The sequence below is a fragment of the Lampetra planeri genome, chromosome 23, assembly GCF_965212315.1.
Source record: "Lampetra planeri chromosome 23, kcLamPlan1.2.h2, whole genome shotgun sequence".
Lineage (NCBI taxonomy): Eukaryota > Metazoa > Chordata > Hyperoartia > Petromyzontiformes > Petromyzontidae > Lampetra > Lampetra planeri.
Window position 1 is genome coordinate 9,829,179 of NC_136129.1, and position 15,780 is coordinate 9,844,958.

General features: G+C 54.5%; 2 protein-coding genes across 2 annotated transcripts; one reads left to right on the forward strand and one right to left on the reverse strand.

Moving 5' to 3' along the window:
• The first annotated feature begins 545 nt into the window (after positions 1-545).
• LOC144726468 (cytochrome c oxidase subunit 6B1-like) lies at positions 546-6,550 on the forward strand. Its single transcript, XM_078605206.1, has 4 exons — positions 546-669; positions 3,271-3,391; positions 5,555-5,655; positions 6,337-6,550. The coding sequence occupies exons 2-4, from the start codon at positions 3,286-3,288 to the stop codon at positions 6,388-6,390; spliced, it is 261 nt and encodes an 86-aa protein (XP_078461332.1). The 5' UTR covers positions 546-669; positions 3,271-3,285; the 3' UTR covers positions 6,391-6,550.
• Positions 6,551-7,673: 1,123 nt separating this feature from the next.
• Positions 7,674-14,952, reverse strand: LOC144726538 (germ cell-specific gene 1-like protein). Its single transcript, XM_078605332.1, has 7 exons — positions 14,741-14,952; positions 14,536-14,638; positions 11,437-11,484; positions 9,919-10,080; positions 9,003-9,114; positions 8,156-8,545; positions 7,674-7,755 (listed from the first exon to the last, which is right to left on the reverse strand). The coding sequence occupies exons 1-7, from the start codon at positions 14,933-14,935 to the stop codon at positions 7,674-7,676; spliced, it is 1,092 nt and encodes a 363-aa protein (XP_078461458.1). The 5' UTR covers positions 14,936-14,952.
• Between the last annotated feature and the right edge of the window lie 828 nt (positions 14,953-15,780).

Sequence of the window (15,780 nt, forward strand, 5' to 3'; positions counted from 1 at the left end):
AGGGTGGGGAGAGGGTCAAAAATCGTCCAAAATCGCGTGACGATGCTGCTCTCTTCTGGTGAAACGCAGCATGTCAACTAATAATAATGTCAACTGGGGTTGGCTGTGAGAACTTACACGAATAGCAGTAACGGTGGACTAAACACATTCGTCAATAGCGCTGCCCACAGCACATGAAGAAGGGTCATCATGCCCGTGACTTCGTCTGTTATGTGTTTTTGCAAAAAAAAATCGATTTTAATAACCTGTAATAAGGTGGTGTTACGATAAGCGTACCGTTGGGAGAGCCACTCCTTTAAGGGACGTGACCGGTTACAGCTGAGCCACCCAAACCGGACCAATTCACTCCCTCCCAGTTCCCTTTAAGGCAGCGACTACCACGTGACTGCCCACCCTCCTCCGCCCCCCACCACGTGAGCAACCAATCAACTTTTCCCGTAATAACTCGCACAATTAAAATCCATCAAATATGACACAAAAGTATTGCGTCTCATTATACATCGCGATACAGTTCTTGGTTTTAAAAAAAACCCTTATCAAAAAATTTAATAAAAATAAACCAACAAAAAAATTTCACTGCAACCAACGTCACGTCCGGTTGGCCATTTCCGTTCGGCGGTTCTGCGCGGACTCGGAGTCTCCATTGCCCTTCGTGCTGCGCGGAGCGAGGTAAGAGGGCGTCCTCACGGCTCCCCCTTCGCAGCCGCAACACGGCAGCAGCAGTAGCGGCGATGTTGTCGTTGTCGGTCTTAGAAGGAGACGCGGATGACGGGGCGATCATGCTGCCGTGTCCGGCCCTTGGAGAGACCTTGCGGCGCCCGGGAGAGTTGAGGGCGGAAGAGCCTGGCTTGTGTAGGCCCTTTAGGGGTCAATGATTCGGCCAAGGTGTTTAGACCTTGAACCGTTGCGACAAAACATCGCGCGTCGGTACTACGCGGGGTGTCCATTGCTATCAATTATTTTATCGTGGCGCGTTAGCTCACGATCACAAATATGTACGATAGCAAGGTCATCGGGGTAGTTCTTGGTGAGATAAATGTCGTTGAAGGAGGGCATCGCAGTGTATTGGGATGGAGAATGATACAGCCGTTGTTGGCGATACGTGTTGGTACTCCATGAAACGTTCCCCGGAATGTGTAAAAACACGATATTGGTTATAACACGAGGCTATCTGCTCAGGCTGGGCACTTGCCTACGGTGGAGGCTCGTCGTATTTGCCACCGCAAGTGGTACCATCCAAAGCCCCCCAATTGACTCGCGCGAGTGGTGATGGATGGACATGTCACCCAGTGGCCGGTCGCCCTGCGTCTTCTCTCCCGCCACGCAGTTTCATCTTAAGTTCTGTCTTGATTTGAAGTTTGTGTTGTGGGTTAACGCTGCGCCGGATTGTTGGGGGGGGGGGGTAGCAGCACCAGCTGTGGCCTCGAGTGTTCGCGCTAAGGCCGGAGGGGACGCTCCCTGTTGGCGTAACGCACCAAGGTGACACCGCCTATGGGTGTGTTGGCTCTGCGGGCTTGTCACACAAGCGACTGACTGGCGGAGGCGGACATTGAAGATGCTTGAACGCAACGAATGACGACTAATTCGCCATCATCCCACTTGATAATCACACGGCCCATTTCCACGCGAATGTTAAACCCCGAGTTTAGCATCGGCGGTGCGCTAGTGCCCAATCCGCTGCCTCCCTACGCCGTCACCCATCACGGCCCTGCGATCTATGTCACCAAGCAGCTGCAGGCGAGCTGATTCCACAGCTCCATCTCCCCGGCGTGTGTACGAGAGGGCGTGCTCCCTCGGCTGCCGTCATGTTTTGACCACCATCGATTACAGCCACGGCGCGTGATACCCACGCGCCCCCCAACTCGTGTTAACCCGTGGCAGTGGCGTCTTCTCTACTCCACGTGTGTCGTCTTTCTGTATCTTCATGAAAGACTTCTCGCCGGCCTACGAGGTCGTATGGGTGGGGGGGACATCTGAAGGTTGCGGTCATACCCAGGCACGACAGCACCCTGGTGATGTGGACGGCATACGATTAAAAACGCATCTGATTTTACGTCAAATAGAACGTTTGCCCTTGACTTTAAACTACCTTTATTCGAGTATTATTATAAACGAAGCATCATGCCCCTTCGTCAGCCCGGCGCACATGCCAGGTGTGTAGCCACGGGATATTTTGTGTGTGGTTTAGGCTCCTTTGACCTCCAGTCCCTTCAAACTTTCATAGCCACGGCACTGGTCACGCGGAGGCAGAAGAACGGCAGTCGCTCATTTGCACTTTTAACGCGGCGACCTGAGTTGAAGTGATGTCTGGACTGGTTCAGGCTGCGCCCCACTCGACACGGCATGGGGAGACTTTGATGATGATGACGAGAATGATACAGTTTAAATTACAATGGGTCGGCACAAGCTGTCCAGGGTAGACGCCTTGATAGCTAAGCTGTCCCACTTGCATATGATGTGATATTCCTGGTGTACACTTGAGGCAGAGTTCATCTATGGCGGCTCCCACTAATCTCGTATGGATGAGTTGACTAGCAATTATAAATCGACGTCTTAATTTGAACCTCATGGCGGGACCCCGGGGTCCCGAATAGACGGAAGTCAAAATCGTGATTAATTCATTTTTGGCGACCCCGTCCCACCGCGCACATAATCGCCGCTACATACCTGGCGCGGATCATTCTGTTGTCATGTCGTCCAAGCGCAGCGAGGACGAATGCTCAGAAGAAACAAAACTTTGAAACTTTGATTAGCGCATCATGTAGAGCTCGTCGAGAGTAATAGATTGCCATATGATTCGCCTTCAACAGACATAAAAACAGACATAAAATGATGTCGCAGCGCAGTTTATGCGAGAGCTGGGAACTTATGGAACTCCAGGGTCCTGCCATGAGGTTCATTTGTAGAACCGGCTGCTTGCGCCTTGGAAGAACGCTCACGGTGGGCACGAGTTCACGTTGCGTGCCGCTGTCTGTTGCCAGTTTACCGCAGTCACCGTTCCATTATCTTCCAGTTTGGATCACGATCTTGATTACCAATGGAGGAGGCTCGTACAGTTTTATTTAATATATAATATGAATGAAGTTGTCGGTGTTCAGTGTTGAAAATGTGCGCTAACGATGCTGACCACTAAACTCCGGGCCACTTCAAGATTGCGTCGTGATCACTAACCCCGCATCATTTTCACAAAAATGTACGGTGTGTATGTTGAACTTCTTTCGCACCGTACAAACTCTTGCCTCTGGGTTTGTTTTTTATTGTTCTGCGCAGGTCCCGAGATTTACGATGGCAAGCACAATCGAAGAGAAGCTCAAGAGCTACCGCACGGCCCCCTTTGATGCCCGCTTCCCCAACAGCAATCAGACGAGGAACTGCTTCCAGAACTACCTGGGTGAGGGTGCTCGCTGAAACGTCGATATTGCGGAGGGGAAATTAGTCGGAAGTTTGTTGATCAAGGTGTAGCCTGTTGCTTGCCAGCAGAGGCGCGCAGAGTTGAGTGTAGTTTCGTTAAAATTTCGAAAAATGTACGTGGGGGAGGCTGAAAGGAAGCCATCCCATGATCATATGTCTGCTGGCAGCATGAGCCAAGCGAAGCTTGGTTGTGTACGGAGCCCTTCACGCATCTAGAACAGGATGCCACGTGTTAATCACTGAATCCTACGCAAATCCCGGTTTACTTTTTAGAAATAAATCTTCCTTATTAGAAGCATTACAAACATAATATTGGGGGGGGGGGGGGATGCGTGACGTCAGCAGGCACACTGCGTGATGCTGTCGCATGCGGGTGACATCACAGATGTGACGTCACCGCTCACTTGCCGTGCAATATATTATATCCATTATTGCGCCCCCCCCCCCCCAAAATACAAAAGTCTATTTTTAGACTTTTGCATTGTGTACAGTCTGGAAGCTACCCACATGCCAAATTTTACGTTTGTTGCATGTTGGGAAGTGTGCTAAACATTTCGAACAGACACACATATTCACTAATTTCCTTTTTATATATATAGACTAGCTGTACTACCCGGCTTCGCCCGGGACTTGTATCCACCACGCCCGGCCGCCTTTGTCTCCCCAGTGGCGATGTTAATACGCCACACCAGTTACTCGTTTTGAGGCTGAGTCCCTCCCTCACCACTCTCCCTCCCTGACCACTCTCCCTCCCTCACCACTCTCCCTCCCTCACCACTCTCCCTCCCTCACCACTCTCCCTCCCTCACCACTCTCCCTCCCTCACCACTCTCCCTCCCTCACCACTCTCCCTCCCTCACCACTCTCCCTCCCTCAGCACTCTCCCTCCCTCACCACTCTCCCTCCCTCAGCACTCTCCCTCCCTCAGCACTCTCCCTCCCTCACCACTCTCCCTCCCTCACCACTCTCCCTCCCTCAGCACTCTCCCTCCCTCAGCACTCTCCCTCCCTCACCACTCTCCCTCCCTCACCACTCTCCCTCCCTCACCACTCTCCCTCCCTCACCACTCTCCCTCCCTCACCACTCTCCCTCCCTCACCACTCTCCCTCCCTCACCACTCTCCTTCCCTCACCACTCTGTAGAGGACGTGAAACTTTGATGAATTTACCTCAGAGTCGCGTGGTGGGTGTCGAGGCCTAGTACCGTGCAGAGCCTCCGGCCTCGCCTGATTTTCCCACCCGGCTGACGCTGGGTACGGGTGCCGTTCCCCCCCCCCCCCCCGCGCTATAATAATACTGTCTAATCGCTATAATTTTATAATCGACCGACCCTATAATAGTAATTGCACACATTGTGGTGGGGGGGGGAGTGAAGAGGACGTGAAACTTTGATGAATTTACCTCAGAGTCGCGTGTTAATGCGTGCGCCTATTTTTAACGGGAATTAAAAATGGCGTCCACCCCGCCGCGAAGGCGTCGCTACCCGTTGCCAGGGGCAACCGCCGTCCAATGAAACTGCGTATGGTCCGGCGACACACAGACAGACAGATTTGCGATTTTATATATATAGATAAAACACCTAATTTTTCACAATGTGTTTCGTTCGTGATATTTTTTTGGGGGGCATTTGTCTGCCAGTGGGGGATGACGATTGCTGCTTTGAATAGTCCTAATTTGGGAATTTGTGGGTACATTTTCTACATTTGCCAAATTTGGATCCTGGCGACAGGAGATCATGTAAAGTCTCCACTGTGTAAAGTGGACGCCGCGTATTATCGTGGTCGTTACACGCGCAGTAATCATCAGGGGTTCGCTGGATTCGAAAGGTGAACTTCTGCAACGAGTAGCGCTACCACGAGGCCGCGTCACCGCCATTTATGATGGGGGGGGGGGGGGGACAGCGGTCTGCGTGCCCAGAGGCTCTGAAGGAGCGCTTGAGTGGATGATGACAGCTGTGAAAAAGAGCTTTATAGCTCGTCGGATTCTTCCAGAAGAAATACAGTTTCTGTATTTTTAGCTTGAACACTATGAATTAAAATGGCAGCGCGGCACTGAGATGCTGAGGTGGGGCGGGGGGACCCTGGGAAGAGGACGTAGCCTTGTCGCTGACCTCGCGAACCTCGCCCCTCCTGTGCCCCCCGCAGACTTCCACAGGTGCGAGAAGGCTCTGACTGCCAAGGGCTCGGACCCGCTGCCATGCGCGTGGTTCAAGCGCGTCTACACCTCGCTGTGCCCCATCGCATGGGTAAGCCGGCCGGCCCACCTCCTGCCTACACTCCCATCTGTGTTGCGTTCGTGAGAGTCGTTCTACAGTAGCACGTTGATGGCACTCGTTTGGAGTTGGTGTAAAAAACCCTCAAGAGCCGGAATGTTCAGGAGGGTGGGGGGTGATGTCTGCTATAATAAACAAGAAAATGCGAAATAATAGTTGACGATATCAAAATGATGTTAATTATCACCAATGTTGTATGTATGTTGAATTTCTTTTGCACCATACATAGCTAACCATGTGTTGTTTAAAGTCAAAGGCAAACGTTCTAGCACTCGCTGTACACATGTATACTTGTAGGTATTTTCGGTGTATATCAAGTATTTTCTAAATGTTCAATGCAAAACAGGCAGAGCAGACTACAATTATAATGCTGTACTGTGGGGATTATTATTATGAGAAATGTGTTTTGTTTATTATCGATTCCAAATGGAATACGTCACTGCTTTTTTTCGAAATGCTGTTAGTAGCAACAGTACTCGTGTTAACTGTGCGACACAATTGTGCCAAGCCTGGCCGCCGTGTCTCTCCACATCGATGACACCCCCCCCCCCCGCACCTCCAACGATTAGCGTGGTTGGCTATGTACTGTGCGAAAGAAGTTCAACACTCAATACAGCGTTCCCGCCGCGTGTGCCCCGTCTGTGTGACGTGCAGGTGAATAAGTGGGACGAGCAGCGGGCGGACGGAAAATTCCCGGGCCGCATCTGAGTCGCACGACGTTGCGTGACCGCTGTACAAATAATGTGACTGTCGGACATCGAAGTCCAAGTTGTTAAGGGCCTCACCCTCTCCCCGGTGGAAGTTACTGTCTGCTCGTACAGTTGTGTGTAAGATGTCTTCAAGGACCCAATAAAGATAAAATGATGAAGCTCGTTGGATTTGTCCCGATGGTTAAGTGTAGGTGAACCTAAATAGCGTGGCAATATGAGCCAAATGTTTGCATGCCATCTGCATGCATGAAGAATAATGACGCCGCATTTTCAAAGACCCATCGATGAAACAAACCGGCAGTGAATTCTTCATGGCATGAGAAGCAAGTCTTGATCTTTTTTATTGCCAATTTCTAAAGCTGAGTATTTTTCACCAGGCACCAACAACACCAACATTACATTTTAACACTTACAATAAAAAAACTAAAAAGTACGCAGAACCCATCAAACGACATCCGCACTTTTAACGCTCAGTGACATAGAACACAATGCTGTCAGGAGCGATAGACGCAGCTGTTCTGTCATGGCCAACATTCACTCGTGGCTTTTCTCCCGGATCTCCGCGTGAAATCGGCACGTATCTAACAGGCCAGCGGTGTTTGTGCATCACGTGTTGTCATTTGCGTTTGAACAACAAACAAATTATTTGGTGATGCTGCTGTGTTTGGTAGTGGCACCGCATGCCCAATGAGCAAAAAAATCCGCGCGTTCGTCAATAACACTGGCCTTAAAAGGAAAATATATAAAACTGCCGACGGCTCAGGCAATGGCTCTTAATCGGACACATTCCTGCCATTGCCAAAAGTGTCATTTACTTGTATATTATTTCCTTTTATAAGGCGACCGTGTTATTGACGAATGTGTTGAGTTAAATACGTATACATTTTATACGAATGATCTTTCCTATTTGCTGATAAATCAGCAAGCAAAGGCAGCACAGCTGGGCACCACTGGGTATTCTATTAAGACTCATTTAAGTTTGTATTTTACCAAGCAAAGCCAACTGAACTATTAGCTCTTTTTCAGAAGCGACCTGGCCACATATGATCGCTCAACGACGTGGCTTATGTGGAAATGTATCGCAGCCAAATACACTTATTAAACGCATGTTTATTCTAAATGTGGAGGGAAAACCCGGAAGATGTGGAAGAAAAAACTGGAAGACCCGGAGAAGAATCCGCGCGTTCACGGGGAAAATACAGCAGGTGTCTGGGTCGGGACGGAACTCGCGACCACCTGCATCCCAGGCGAGGAAGATGACATCTCGCCATCACGGCGGGTTCACTGGAACACGAAACTCGTCGCTTTATTTCCGCCGTTAAACGGCAGCCAATCGACGGTGCAGTGGTTGTCTGGCAACAGCCTTGATCGGCAGATATTGCGCTTATGATATATCGCGGCACCTTTGGCAATCCGGTGTGAACCCACGCACATACTCCAGCCAAACGTTAATCTGTTGCAGCTTGGTAACACATGCAATTTACACACACCGACGTTCAAGCCTTTTTCATCTCTGATCTAAATTGCAATTGAGTAGCAGAAAATCAATTTAGCAATCTGCTATCGGAGTGATGATTTCATGATGTGGCCATCTCCTACCAAAAAACATAGAAAGTTTTGTGGGCATGATCCTAAAATCACCGTCAGAACTCGACTGCTGGAAACCAGTCCTCGTATTCTAGAATTGCTTCGTCACTCAGAGCGGAGCTTCACAGGACTCGCTCAAAAGCGCTCTGTTTTTGTGCGCGAGAGGGTACACGGACCTGTACGCCAAGATGGCCGCCGCATTGCTGGGTGCCGCAATGCTGAAATCGTTGTGCCGCTCGCGGCTGGCATCGTGTCTCGGCGCGTGGCCTGCCGGGACCCAGGGCAGCTGCTGCTGCAGCTGCTGCAGTTGCTGATGCTGGTTGGAGTAGGGGGCGGCGGGCGGAGGAGCGAAGCGACGGGCGGGCAAAGGGGGCGGTGGCGGCGGTGGTGGCGCTGCGGGGTGCCGGAGGGAGGTGGTGGTGAGCACGCCCGGGCGGCGCGAGTCGGCGCTGAAGCCCTGGCGTAGGAGGCGCTGCCGGCAGCCGAACTCCAGCACCGTCTTGGTGTAGTTGTTGAGCGTCGTCACCGAGGCCGCCATGCATGCCGTGAAGGAGCCCCAGGCAAAGCTGGCAGCGGTGGGGTGGGTGGGAAGGGTGGAAAGAGACAAAACGGTGTCGCGCGTGCAACGATCCCACACGCACCCACCCATCCCGGTGCAATTTGGGGAACTGTCACGGTTCATTCGGGATGACGAATCAAAGAGTTGAATGTACAGTCCGTAATACCCTCACGTGCCACGTCACGTTTGTGTCATTTATAGACTTGTGGACGGGCAACGCTGTTGGCAAGCGACTACTAAGACGTGCACGGTGCGTGAGCGGGTGGTTGTGGCCCCAGCCACGTCTCGCCACCTTTGCTGCTCATGTTTACACATCGCATCTGGGGGGTGGGGCCGGCAAAACTGAATCGAGCCAGCAGGTTGGTAGCGCGGCGAGCAGACACCACCGCGCCACCGGCTCCCCCCATGAACAGGCACAGCGCGAGACGCAGATGTGACGCGCGGATAGGGAGCGTGAGAGATACCAGAAGGACCAGCCATAGTCCCAGCTGTAAGGCCTCCAGTCCTCCGGGCCCAGATTCACGGTCACCTGGAACACGGTGGTGAACATCATGTGTGCCACCATCCCCAGCAGGCCTGGCGGGCACATTCAGCAGGAGCGGAGGGCGGAGAGAGGGAGCGTAGGGGGGGGGGGCAATGCACGGGACATGGGGTCAGGGGGGCACCGTCGTTTACCCTGGACCTTAACGCTCAAGCTCCGTCAAAATCCACTATGAGTGGCAGTCGCCGATGTTGGTGGATTCGAGCCATCGAACGAAGACGGTCGCCGCATCGCGCGGCGCTTTCCGATGCGCTTCCGCGGCCGTCTGGAACGCTCTTCCTTCCGAATATTAGGACGCCGCTGGAGCTTTGCACTTCTAAATCTAGATGGAAACCCAATTTCTTTAGAACTGCTTTGTTGTGTTTAGTTTGTTGTCTTTCCCCCGCACGGTTGGCTACGTACGGTGCGAAAGAAGTTCAACGTACATACAGGAGCGGCGCTGGCCCCGAATCTGTCTCGGTCGGCGGACCGGAATATATTTTCTTCCACCTGGCACACCGCATCCAGTATACCGCGCGCTATGGCTGCAGCTAACAGCTACGCGCTTTTACTCCAGTCGCATATGGCGACCCGAAACATAGCTGATGAGAAATCAACTTCTGCCTGCGCCGTAACGTTTCGTGTTTTGGTGTTTCCGTCTTGTTGTTATTCACGAAGTGCCCTCCCGTAGTCGCGTGCGTTATTGCGGCTCTCGAAATATTTCGTGTTTTTTTAGATTTTTTTTTTGCTTTACCGAATCGGAAGCCAATGGCTCTCCTTGTTTTACTTTTGGGATTGCCGACCCCTGGGGCTTGATCTAGAGGCGGACAGCGGCCGGCGTTGTCGTCAAAGTTCCGCACCGGATAGGACGGTGAAGACGGCCGCGAAGGCGTTGAGCTTGAGGCCCGTGACCACGTTGGCCGCGTGGGCCGCGTTGCAGCGCTCCAGGCACATGAGGAGGAAGCCGACAGACAGCAGCGACACGAACAGCGTCTCCGACACCATGGACAGCATCAGCACGCCTACACTCGGAGCCGTGGACAACACACACGCGGAGAGACATCGACACACACGCACAGACACACACAGACATACACACACAGACACACACACAGACACACACAGACACACACAGACACACACACACAGAAACACAGACACACACAGACACACACACACAGACACACACAGACACACACAGACACAGACAGACACGCAGACATAGACATAGACACACACAGACATGGACACAGACATAGACACACACATACATAGACACACACACAGACATAGACACACACAGACATTGACACACACAGACATTGACACACACACAGCCATGGACACACACACACATAAATATACACACATACATAGACACACACAGACATGGACACACACAACACACAGACATACACACACAGAGCCATGGTGACACACTCACCAAAACACATACACAGACATGGACACACATACAGACATAGACACACACAGAGCCATGGACACACACACACACAGAGACATAGACACACACAGACATACATAGACACACACAGACATGGACACACACAGACAGAGACATACACGCAGACAGGGACACACACAGAGCCATAGACACACACAGAGCCATGCACACACACGTAGAGCCATAGACACACACGTGTACATTGCATCAACACCCCTACACTCAGAGTCATGGACAACACACAGAGCTATGGACACACACACAGCCATAGACACACACGTGCACATTGCATCAACACCCCTACACTCAGAGTCATGGACAACACACAGAGCTATGGACACATACACAGCCATGGACACACACGTGTACATAGCAACATCATGCCTCCACTCAGAGCCATGTACACAGACATACAGCCACGATTAATCGGTAACACGTGCACAGAGAAGCATGGACAACACCCCAGAAAAAAATGCCTTACTGTGCATTCAAAGTAAGCGAATGTACGCGAGAAAAAATATAATGATTTATTTTATTTTTTTTAAATCGCATTTGTGAGCATTCACAGAACACGCCCGTCACACTGCCACGCGCAAACATCCAACTCGCTGGTGGGCCGTCATATGGTCAGAGCGGACATGTGGCGAAAACTTAATTAGAAGCTTTCGTGACTGCAGGAATTACTCTTTGTTCTTTCGGTAAAGTCACGCAAAAAATGTTTTCATGAATAAATAACGTTGACAAAAATATACATTCAATAATTATTTAACTTATTTTCTTTCTACGTGACTTTACCGAAAGAACCAAAGACCATATTTGTGGCGGTCGCACATGCGTCATTGTACTTTATAATTATTATAATAAGAATCCACGCGTTCACGCATATCCACAGAGAGCACAGCGCTCAACTTACCCTTCTCCGAGGCGGGGGCCAGGTCGATGAAGGTTCGGCACTTCTCCCCTGAAAGACGCACATCGTCATCGACTCGCCCGCGTGTGATTAGCGACACACAGAGGCAGGCGTCACGCCACCTTCCCAGAGCCCTCTCTCCACACACACACAAACAACTAAGCTGTATACTCTTTAGTTTTCTCGGTAAAGTCACGTTACCGAAAAAAACAAAGACTATGAATCCTTGCAGTCACGAAAGCTTCAAATCTAGAACTAAGCTTGAACTATTTTCTTTCGTATACATCCCATAGACCACGCACGGCATTACGGGAGTGATATTTCAGCAGCATTGGTGCAACACAACGCAACAAACTCCGTCCTCTTCTTGCGCATGATGCCAGCAAAATGTTGTCTCGCGGTCCGGCGACGCAACAATCGCTCCATCTCCTCGATTCACGTCCCCCTGCCCCTTAGGACGCATTCCATTCATTGGGATTGGTCAAGGACAGATCAACTTGGGTGATGGTTCGATGGCTCGTCATCGAACAAAGACGGTCACCGCATCGCGCGGCGCTGTCACATGTGCTTTGGTGGCCGTCTGGAACGCTCTTACTTACGATGTTAAATCTCGATTGAAAACTACATTTCTTTAAAACTAACTTTTTGTGTGTGCGTGTTAGTTTGTTGTCCTTCCCCGGCACCTACGATTAGCACTTTTGGCTACGTACGGTGCGAAAGAAGTTCAACGTACGCAAACATTCATGGTCCAGGCTGGGGCCTGAATTCTACAGACAAATACCAGCAGTGCGCGGCCTGCCAGCGTCTGCCTGTGCCTACCTGTCTGCCTGTGTCTGCCTGTGTCTGCTTCTGTCTGCCTGTGTCTGCCTGTGCCTACCTGTGCCTGCCAGTGTCTGCCTGTGCCTGCCTGTGCCTACCTGTGTCTGCCTGTGTCGGTCTGTGCCTGCCTGTGCTTTTGTCTTCACGGGGTCGAAATTACGAATCGCCAAATCACCATCAGCAGGCGAGGTCACCGTTTGTAGCCTTTCCCGGGGCGCAGACCGCGAAATGCCACGGCTGTAATTGGATTGAACCCTCGTCAGGCCCTGGCCCACACGGGTGACTGCTGAATAATGTAACGGTGCACCGCGCGCGGCATCGCGTGCATCATTTGTATGTTTCCTTCGTGGCGTGCGTAATGTCGTGTATTGTTTGCTGTTGTGTAGTTTTTACGCAACGACCTTCGTCTGTTTGTTTTGCGAGAGTGCCGGGGGTCGCTGCGAATTCTGAGTCTCGAACAACACACCCCGAACGTGTGGAAAGCACGTGGCCTGCATCAGCATTTCGCGAAGAAGTACATTGTGGTAGTGTTGTCATCTCGGGTCACTATCAGTTGTAGCAACGCTGCTGCCTAACAGTCGGTCACAATTGCTCAAATTTATGTTTGGTTCAACGTTTTACCCGTGGCACACCACGGCAATGGGAGTATAAAAAATCAAGGCTACACCAGCCATGCGTGGGAGCAGCGCTGCTCAAGATAAACGGCAGAAAGAAAGAGGAAGCGAGAGAAGGAACGACCGGGCTAAGATGCCGGGAATGAGGGTGATGATGCGGGAAGGAAAGAGGAGAGAGAGGAAGGAGCAGGCAGTAGTGAACTGCACGGAGGAGCAGCGTATGGTCACATCCCTCACCTGGCACCCCCACCTGCACCCCCCACCTGCACCCCCCACCTGCTCCCCCCACCTGCTCCCACCCTGCTCCCCCCACCTGCTCCCACCACCTGCACCCCCCATCTGCTCCCCCCACCTGATCCCACCCTGCTCCCCCCACCTGCTCCCCCCACCTGCACCCCCCACCTGCTCCCCCCACCCTGCCAACCACCTGCTCCCACCCAGCACCCCCCACCTGCTCTCCCCACCTGCTCCCCCCACTTGCTCCCACCCAGCACCCCCCACCTGCTCCCACCCTGCTCCCCCCACCTGCTCCCCTCACCTGCTCCCCCCACCTGCTCCCACCCTGCACCCCCCACCTGCTCCCCCCACCTGCTCCCCTCACCTGCTCCCCCCACCTGCTCCCACCCTGCTCCCCGCAGCTGCTCCCACCCTGCTCCCCCCACCTGCTCCCACCCTGCACCCCCCACCTGCTCCCCCCAGCTGCTCCCACCCTGCTCCCCCCACCTGCTCCCACCCTGCTCCCCTCACCTGCTCCCCCCACCTGCTCCCCTCACCTGCTCCCCTCACCTGCTCCCCCCACCTGCTCCCACCCTGCTCCCCCCACCTGCTCCCACCCTGCACCCCCCACCTGCTCCCACCCTGCACCCCCACCTGCTCCCACCCTGCTCCCCCCACCTGCTCCCACCCTGCTCCCCCCACCTGCTCCCACCCTGCACCCCCCAGCTGCTCCCACCCTGCTCCCCCCACCTGCTCCCACCCTGCACCCCCCACCTGCTCCCCCCAGCTGCTCCCACCCTGCTCCCCCTACCTGCTCCCACCCTGCTCCCCTCACCTGCTCCCCCCACCTGCTCCCCTCACCTGCTCCCCTCACCTGCTCCCCCCACCTGCTCCCACCCTGCTCCCCCCACCTGCTCCCACCCTGCACCCCCCACCTGCTCCCACCCTGCACCCCCCACCTGCTCCCACCCTGCTCCCCCCACCTGCTCCCACCCTGCTTCCCCCACCTGCTCCCACCCTGCACCCCCCACCTGCTCCCACCCTGCTCCCCCCACCTGCTCCCACCCTGCTCCCCCCACCTGCTCCCCCCACCTCCCCCTACCTGCTCCCACCCTGCACCCCCCACCTGCTCCCCCCCACCTGCTCCCACCCTGCACCCCCCACCTGCTCCCACCCTGCTCCCCTCACCTGCTCCCCCCACCTGCACCCCCCACCTTCTCCCCCCCACCTGCTCCCCTCACCTGCTCCCCCCACCTGCTCCCCCAACCTGCTCCCACCCTGCTCCCCCCACCTGCTCCCCTCACCTGCTCCCCCCACCTGCTCCCCCCACCTGCACCCCCCACCTGCTCCCCCCACCTCCTCCCCCCACCTGCTCCCCCCACCTCCCCCTACCTGCTCCCACCCTGCACCCCCCACCTGCTCCCCCCACCTGCTCCCACCCTGCACCTCTCACCTGCGCCCGCCACGTTCTGCTCGCACGACACCCACAGCCCCGCGTGGAAGTGGCGCAGCACGAACTTCTCGTCTCCCGCCTCCCAGGCGAGGGGCGAGTCGTGCTCCGAGCCGTTCACGCGACACCCACGCCGCTTCGCGACGTCCGTCGCAACAGCAGCTGCAGCATCAGCATCAGCCACAGCCACAGCATCAGCCACAGCCACAGCATCAGCATCTCGCCTGGCCGAGTTGGTGAGCGCGGCGGCGTTGTTGGCGCTCTGCGGGTCGCAGGGCGGCCTGGGCACTCGCTGAGTGCCCTGGCACCAGTAGCTGCCGAAGAAGGCCGCGGTGCCCATCAGCAGGGCGAGCGTGTTGAGGGCGAGGGCCAGCGACGAGCGGCACCTCCTCGTGGCGCTCATGGTCGCTATCGGCTCACCACCACCACCAACCCGCCACACGCAAAAAAAAATTCGTGTGTACCGAAATTCTTTCGCACCGTGCGTGGCCAACCGTGCTCATCGGAGGTGAATAAAAAATAAAATGTATTCCTCAAAGGGGCAGTCCTCGGAAACAGAGTCGGCTTCCACCGAGGCAAGACGGCGGCGTTCGAGCACCAAGCCACTTGGAGCGCGCGCGCGTTCACATCGCCACGGCGAGGAAAGTCTCTGCACGGCCACGCGGCACGCGAGTGGAGCGTGGCGCGCGTGCTGGTGGTGCTGCTGGTGGTGCTGGTGGTGGTAGTGCTGGTGGTGGTGCAGGTGGTGGTGCTGCTAGTGGTGCTGATGGTGGTGGTGCAGGTGGTGGTGCTGCTGCTGGTGGTGGTGCAAGTGGTGGTGGTGCTGCTGGTGGTGGTGGTGCTGCTGATGGTGGTGCTGGTGGTGGTGGTGCTGCTGGTGGTGCTGCTGCTGGTGGTGCTGCTGGTGGTGGTGCTGCTGCTGCTGGTGGTGCTGATGGTGGTGGTGCAGGTGGTGGTGCTGCTGGTGGTGGAGGTCCCGCGTCGCTCTCGTCACGATTCACGATTGCGCGCCGCTTTCGGCGCCTCTCGTTTCAGAGTCAACACCCCAGCCGCCGCCGCCGGGGGGGGGGGTGGTTTTTTGTTCTCGCGGAAGCAACGAAGCCTCCTTGTCGGAGGACAACGTCCCCCCTCATCTCCCTCCTCCTCCGCCTGCGACTTTCCACCGGCGAAATGCCGCGACCCCCCTCGCTCGCTCGGCCCCGCCGCGGTAATTAGAGACAGAGAGAGGAGAGAGAGCCGAGGGGCCGC